Genomic DNA, 7,500 nt, shown 5'->3' with positions numbered 1-7,500 from the left:
CAAGTCAAGACTAGTAGACACTAGTCAAGACCAGTAGACACAGGCCCAGACAAGCAGACGCTAGCCCAGACCAGCAGACACTAGCCAGGACCAACAAACACTAGCACAGACCAGCAAACGCTAGCCAAGACCAGTAGACACTGGCCCAGACCAGCAGATATTAACCCAGAACAGCAGATACTAGCCCAGACCAGCAAACACTAGCACAGACCAGCAGACGCTAGCCAAGACCAGTAGACACTAGCCCAGACCAGACCAGCAGACACTAGCCCAGACCAGTAGACGCTAGCCAAGACCAGTAGACACTAGCCAAGACCAGTAGACACTGGCCCAGACCAGCAAACACTAGCACAGACCAGCAGATACTCACGCAGGGGTGCATCCCTCACAGTGGACATCATGACACATGACACAACAAGTGCGTTGGTATGTTTGTGTGTGTGTGTGTGTGTGTGTGTGTGTGTGTGTGTGTGTGTGTGCGTGCGAGCGCGCATGTGTAGAAAGCAAATGGTACTCACGGTCGTTGCACTGCGTCCCCGTGTAAGAGGTCATGGTGCAGTCGCAGGTGAAGTTCTCCCACTGCTGCATGCACACGCCCATGTTGGCGCACGAGTCCTCCTGACAGGTGGTGCTGGGACCTGGCGCCGCCCGGAGAGACAGAGACGGTGAGGCTACCACAGGGGGGCGCTACTGAGCTGCCACACACAGCAGGACTCATGCATGTCAGAGACAGGGGGTTGGGGGGTGGTGGGGGGGGGGCATGCTGGCTGTAACATTCCCACAGAAATCTCTTGTTTTGTAGAGATGAAGGCAAGAACAGAGCATTCCATCTACGTGGGTACAGGCAAGGGCACAACAGGATTTTGTTTATTTGGGGGGGGGGGACTATGATGATGTGCTGTACACAGACAGTCATTAACATGTGTCATTAACAACTCCACAGGTCTCCCAGCAGTAGACCAAACAGCCAGAGACTAGACAACATTGAACAGCCTGGATTCAGAAGAAGAAGAAGAAGAAGAAGAAAAAAAAAAAAAGACCAAAAAAGAAAAAGTAGAATACATCAGAGGAGAAGTGCATACTTCTGAGGTAGTGCATACTACTGAGGTAATGCATACTGTACTTCTGAGTATGCACTTCGGCCTAGGGGCTGAGGGAAGTATTCAATGACAAATCAGGTGTGTTCATTCTCCTCCACAAATACTGGGTCTCACTTCTGAATAAGTGCTTTAAGAGGGAGATGCAGATGTGAACTGATGCATCACATAGTCACACCGGCTGGATTCTGGAGAACTTAATCCCAGGCTCCAGATTAACAAAGATAAACAGACTGAATAAAAAACACACATAAAAAACAAAGATAACTGCAAATAAACAAGGTGTTTAAGTGCAATTGTCTTGTGCAAGACAGAGACATTCTGGTGAGACAGACATTTTGCTGTCAGAAAGTGCGTTTACTGTGTAATGCAAGGCGATGGTATTCAACTTCATGACTGCCTGTGTGTGTGTGCGTGTGCGTGTGTGTGTGTGTGTGTGTGTGTGTGTGTGTGTGTGCGCGTGTGTGTGCTTGTGTGTGCGTGTGTGCGTGTGTCTGCCTGGGAGGGCTCGCTCTCTAAGACAATTTTCTCATCTCAACAGAGGAATACCTGTGATGGCATTGTGTGTGTGTGAGAGAGAGAGTGAGAGAGAGAGAGAGAGAGAGAGAGAGAGAGAGAGAGAGAGAGAGAGAGAGAGAGAGAGAGAGAGAAAGAGAGAGAGAGAGAAGAGAGGGAGATAGAGGAAGAAAAAGGGAAAGGTTGACAGAGTAGCTCCTTAAACCTGTCCGATGCGCAAATACCAGAATCAGTTCTACAGAATCTTGCAGATCCTACAGAGGCGCAGCTGAGAGCATCCTGACTGGTATGGAAACTGCTCTGCCATCAACTGCGAATTGCTGCAGAGGATGTTGTGGACTGCACAGCGCATCAGTGGGCGTGAACTTCCCTCCATCCGGGAGCTACACAGCGGTCGGAGTTCCAGTTAAGCCTGCAGGATCATCAAAGGCTCCAGCCGCCCCAATCATACTGCCTGTTCCAGCTGCTGCCGTCTGGAAAATGCTATGGCGGCCTCCTGGCCCGGACTGGCAGGCCTCAGGGACAGCGTTTTTAACAAGGTGCTTGAACAATGGACTCTAACGGCCTGTCACCTGTCTGCCTGCCTGTGACACACACACACACACAACTACACACACACTCACATACTGTACACAAACCATATTTTTCTATTGTTTTGTATTGTACTGCTGTCCAGGAATTTACATCCAAACACCTTAGCCTTTGTCTTTGTAATTTATCACCTCCCCCCAAGTCCCCTGCAAAACCCCAGTTTCAGTCTAATGTAAAACACCAACTCTCCCCCCCTTTTGTAATTGTAAACACTCTGCATAGCTCTGCCTCGCTCTTTTGTCCAAGTCAGAAAGGCCACACCTTGTCTTTCCTGCCCTGATTCAGACCTCTGTTTTCTTTGTTTTCTCATGTCACATGTTTTTACTCTTGGCCACGCCTGCCATTCATGTACAATGCAGTAGCCAATCACATCCTGGAAACACTGTACCTTTGTTTTGGACTGTACATAAGCCACAGCCAGAAGTGACTGACTTCACTTCTCTGACAAACCACCTTTGTTTGCGTTGTTCAGGAAGTCCTTGCGCAAGTATTTGATTTCATTCAATAAACCAGACTCAACCTTTTGAACGTATCTTGGTAAATCTTTGGACTAGACAAGTCTAAAATAACTATCACAGTTTGGCGAACGGGAATGGGAGCACTGCCTGCGTTTGGCTTCGGGATTCCAGTGGATAGGACTGATCGGCAGACGTGTCGGTCCATAGTGGGCGTTGGAAAATCAATTTTCTCTCTTGCGCCAGAGCGCACGGTGAGATTATTTCCTCAGTTCTTCCACTGGATTCTTGAAGCGCACAGGTACGTTTAAACGAACCCTCTTGTGGTTCTGAGTTGTATTTGCCTTGATTTGGTTCAGTTGTGTTGGTCTGGATTGGTTGAAAACAGGAAACCCCAGCGTGGGTATTAAGTAAGTAACTATCCAAGGAGATGTGAACAGCAATATACATATTTATATCGTATTGTCGTTTTGACTTCGTCCTTGTTTAGGCTACCGGGGGTTCTCTTCAGAAGAGGTGTGTTTTGGGTTTGGGACTCGCTCCCTTACAGTTGATGTAGACTACAGTTTAGATTGTTTGTCGGCTCGGCTGTAGTTAAGAAGTGAAAGTGCACTTCTAGGATAACGTTTTGGGTTGCTTTAGCTCGATGTTCCAGAATTAGCACAGAAGGGAACCTATTGAAGTTCGCAGATAGTGCGATTTCCACAGGGTTGAAGTTCGCAGTGAGTGCGATTTCCACAGAATTGAAGTTCGCAGATAGTGCGATTCCCACAGGGTTGAAGTTCGCAGTGAGTGCGATTTCCAAATGGGTTGAAGTTCGCAGTGAGTGCGATTTCCAAATGGGTTGAAGTTCGCAGTGAGTGCGATTACCAGCTAATCTCCGGAGTGTCTGTTTTTTGTCCCCGAACGGGGTTGTGTTGTCTTTATGTTTGTCTAAGCGCTATTTTTCGCCGGCTCAGTGGGATTTTTTGATTGCATTTTTGAGCCTCGGCTCTTGATTGTATGTTTGTTACGCGCGCCATGGATCCAGGTAAAGTATTGTTTTGTACCCTTTTTAGACTGTAAAAATTTCTGCTAGATTCCCAGTAGGCTAGCTAACTGGTTGCCTAGGAGACGCCGGAAAACAACTCCCGGTGATCCGCCTTGAGCCAGAGGGAGAACAAAGAGATTCCTGACTGAGTGAGTACTAAGCGAATTTAATGTCTTAATGTGTGTTTCTTTCGAAATTGTATTCTTTCCCGCCGTGAGTTAACCATAAGGTTTCCTTTCATTGCTGTTTTGGGGGTTTGGGCTGCGTCGTGGTTATTTAGGGATTTGTTTCTTTAAATTTCCCCGCGCTGCCAAAGACAACTTCCGGGTCATACATGCAACATTTTGGGATCACCACTAGGTGTCCCTGTAACCCCGGCTACTAAAATATGCTAGAGGAGGTCACAGAATTCTACTGCTAAACGTGTCTAGCCTGAGGAGATTGTTGCGCTCAAGCATTATTCTGCGAGCGTTTGTTGGCAGATTTTCGTTATGTGCTAAAGCATTTTTCGATTTCTTACATCAATATCTGACATTTAGTGTTAAATTTTTAGCTAAGATTCGGGCTCAGCTAGAGGTGGTTGAGATGATTAGGTTAAGGGAAAAGCCTGTTAATTCTGTAGACTGGTCTGTTTTTAAGATTTGGGAGAGAGTAGCACGAGAGCGGGTTTTTAGGTCAGGAAGGAAAGATAAGGAGATTCAGAAAACAGTCTCTCCGCCATTTCCCCAGCAGAATAACTCTGATTTAGAATCAGAGTCGACTCGTTGCTCCGTGCTCACACCCAACCAGGCTGTTCTTTCCCCTTTTCATGCTCCCGCCATTAGCCACGCCCCTTCTCTCATTTCGCCCCTTTCTACGAGGTATAAGGAAGATTTGGCTAGAGCTATATCTGAGGCTAAGGTTAATTTGGAACAACTGCAAATGGCTAGAGATAGTCTGGAGGGACCGCAAATACACGCGCCTCTGATACGCTGCCCAAACCCTGTTCCTCGCCCTTCACAAATAAATTATGCAGCTGGTTATGCGGCCTGGACTCCAGAGATTACGGTTTATAGACCCTGGCGCTCTGATGAACTACGTGAAATAGCTAAAACCTTGCCCGATCCAACCAAAGACATTGACGAGTTTGAAAATCTTTTTAACAGTTTAGTTCGTATGTATGAGCCTCACGCAGAGGAAATCGCCATGATCATGAGACAGTGCCTTGGGCTAAAATGGGTGGATGTGAAACATCCGTTTGACATTACATTGCCTTTTAATCATGCCGATTTTTCTGACCAAAACACTGCGCTGTTGAACAGAATCAAAACTCGATTCCCTAAAAAGATGGATTGGGACCGTATCACATATTGCAAACAAAATTCCGATCAACAGTTCGAGAAATTTTGGGAACGACTAGAATCAGTTTTCGCCGCACACAGTGGCATGGACAAAGCGAACGCCGATTATAAAAAGATTTTGAAACAACAATTGATGAATAACTCTCTCTCCTCTTTGTCCGACCAAGTTAGGTTGATGTGCCACACCTGGGAATCGACTTCTCTCGAAGAAGTTGTTGATCATTTCCGCTATGCGGAGCGTCTTCGTGATCACATTGAAGAGAGGGAGTTGAAAGAAATGAAGCTAGGTGCAGCCAGATTACAAGCTGCTCAGTTACAACAGCTGGACAATCAGACTGCTGGTGCGAGGTGGAACCAACAACGACCACAGTGGCGACAGAGAAACAATAGGAAGCGTTCTGGTAGGGTTAGGCGAGGAAAAAGGTATAATCGAAGTGAAGATAGAGATGATTCATGCTTCCATTGTGGTCAGTATGGCCACTGGATTGAACGGTGTCACAGTTACCGCAAGCTGAATGAAAAGGAAGAGCCTCCGATTTGGGGTCGAGCGCCACCTGCTGGATTTCCCTTGAACAACCCATAAGGGTGATTTAAACTACCCAAGATAGAGAGTTTTATAAACAGGATAAAATAGATGTAGAGCGAACTCAAAAGTCTGACAGGGTTGAATAGGTGTTTGATTCAGGAGTTTTGTTTCAATAGTCAATGAATGGCCATAAGCTGTTCGTTTTATGCATTTCTACTGTATGAATTTTCATTCATATAATGATAATGTGTTTTTTGAGGAGCTGGCATTAGGCCTTCTCCTCTGCTATTGAACCCAGTCTGTGTTTTGAGTCTTAATTTTCAGGTGCTATGGACCCTGGGCGGCAGGTCTTTGAGGAGCCTGGATCATGCCTTCCTGGGGACATTAAAACCTGCTGTTGGTCTGTTTAACTGTGTTTGTTTTGTCTCTCTTTCTGATATGTAGCTTAAAACATAAGGTTTGTGCATAATAGTGGGGGGAATAGATAAGGGTTGCTAGTGTCTTAATCTCAATGCAGCATCTCATAACCCATATATATTTTTTAAATGAGTATGTTAAATATCTCATGTTTATAGTTTGAGGCACATTCATCGGGCCTGAGTGTTTTTTCTGAGTGTTTTTTTACAGACAACTGTCGTTCCGGGAGTGATGGGTGAATGCCGAACCAGGAGACGGGCACAGACCGGAGGTGGAGATGGAGATTACTGGCCTGTTTCCCTACAGATGGGCGATCTGGGTTTCGTGAGATGCAGACCAACGCCATGTCACCAACTCACTGTGAGCGACAGATAAGTATGAAACAGGAGCAGTGCCCAAATACTCTGTCCTCAAATGCAGAAGAGGGAAGGTTTTAGATATACAAATTTTAGCTATACAAATGAAGCTTTGATGGAGTATTTTGATTAGTTAATTGTAAATGAAGCCAGTTCATTTTAGTGTCATTTTCTTTGCCCCATCTCTATTTTTATCCTGACTTCAGGAAATTTTTGCTTTCACCCTTAGGGGGTGTTGTTCTGTTGAGACGATAATATGGGGTTATTTTCTTTTCATAAAATCGCAAGAGAACTGCTAGAGCCAAATCCAATTGCCTTGATCATGACTGGGGACTGGGCGTGTTGAAGTCATTCTAACGCTGCCCCTGATGTCACTGTAGGCTACTGCAGACTGGCTCTAAATGACACTTGAACAGTCACCCTGTTTAAGTTTTCCTGACAGAATAACAACATTTTTTCCCCAAAGCAGGAGCTTGCGCTTAACCATGTTTCTGAGTATCTCCTACAGACTGTTGAATAACCGTTCCTGACCAAAGAAGGGAACAGGGAGACCAGACCAGAGGACTCTCTTTTGCTCTGTTTTGTCTCTGTTTGTCTCTCTCATCTGTGGATCCACAGACGGAGCACTTCATCAGCCTGTGCTGGAGGCGGGAGCGCCGAGGTGAGCCCTCCAGCAGCACGACCCGGGCCGGCCCTAAGTGGAGCAGTACAGGGATGGACCGGGTTCAGTTCAAGAGCCTACATTTCTGACCTACAAGCATCTGCTCCACCTGCGGAGAAAAAGAAATGAAGGACTAAGTGCACATTTCCACCACCAAACTAACCTGTATCTAGGGCCTAATGACAAACCTGTACTACCTCGTTCATGTTTTCATTATGCTTTCAAACTAGCCCACGGGCCAGATCATGTTTCAAAAACAGGGGTGGCGGAGGATGTTAACAGATGTCTCCAACAGAGTGAGGACCGCCATTTCCTGAGGCTAAGGAGGGGTTCCTGCATCACATCTCTCCTGGGGATTGGGTCCTGGTCCACGACCACAGACGAAGGAGCTGGAACTCGCCGAGGTGGCTCGGGCCGTACCAGTTTCTACTCATCACGCAGACAGCGATCTGAGAGGACTTCGTTGGACCCATGCAAGCCATTGCCAACGGGTCCAAGCAGCAGAGGACGG

At 46.6% G+C, this 7,500-nt stretch overlaps 1 protein-coding gene across 1 annotated transcript in view; it reads right to left on the bottom strand.

Annotated features, from left to right (window-relative positions):
• Nucleotides 1-7,500, bottom strand: part of nrxn3b (neurexin 3b) — a gene marked incomplete at both ends in the record, with an annotated part of 275,203 nt that overhangs the window by 152,581 nt on the left and 115,122 nt on the right. The window contains one exon of the mRNA XM_084439792.1: nucleotides 519-638. Within this exon, the coding sequence (XP_084295918.1) occupies nucleotides 519-638 (120 nt within the window). The remainder of the gene's footprint in view (nucleotides 1-518; nucleotides 639-7,500) is intronic.

Source organism: Borostomias antarcticus (genome assembly GCF_949987555.1).
Source record: "Borostomias antarcticus genome assembly, chromosome: 6".
Classification (NCBI taxonomy): domain Eukaryota; kingdom Metazoa; phylum Chordata; class Actinopteri; order Stomiiformes; family Stomiidae; genus Borostomias; species Borostomias antarcticus.
This window is presented reverse-complemented; position numbering and strand designations above follow the sequence as displayed.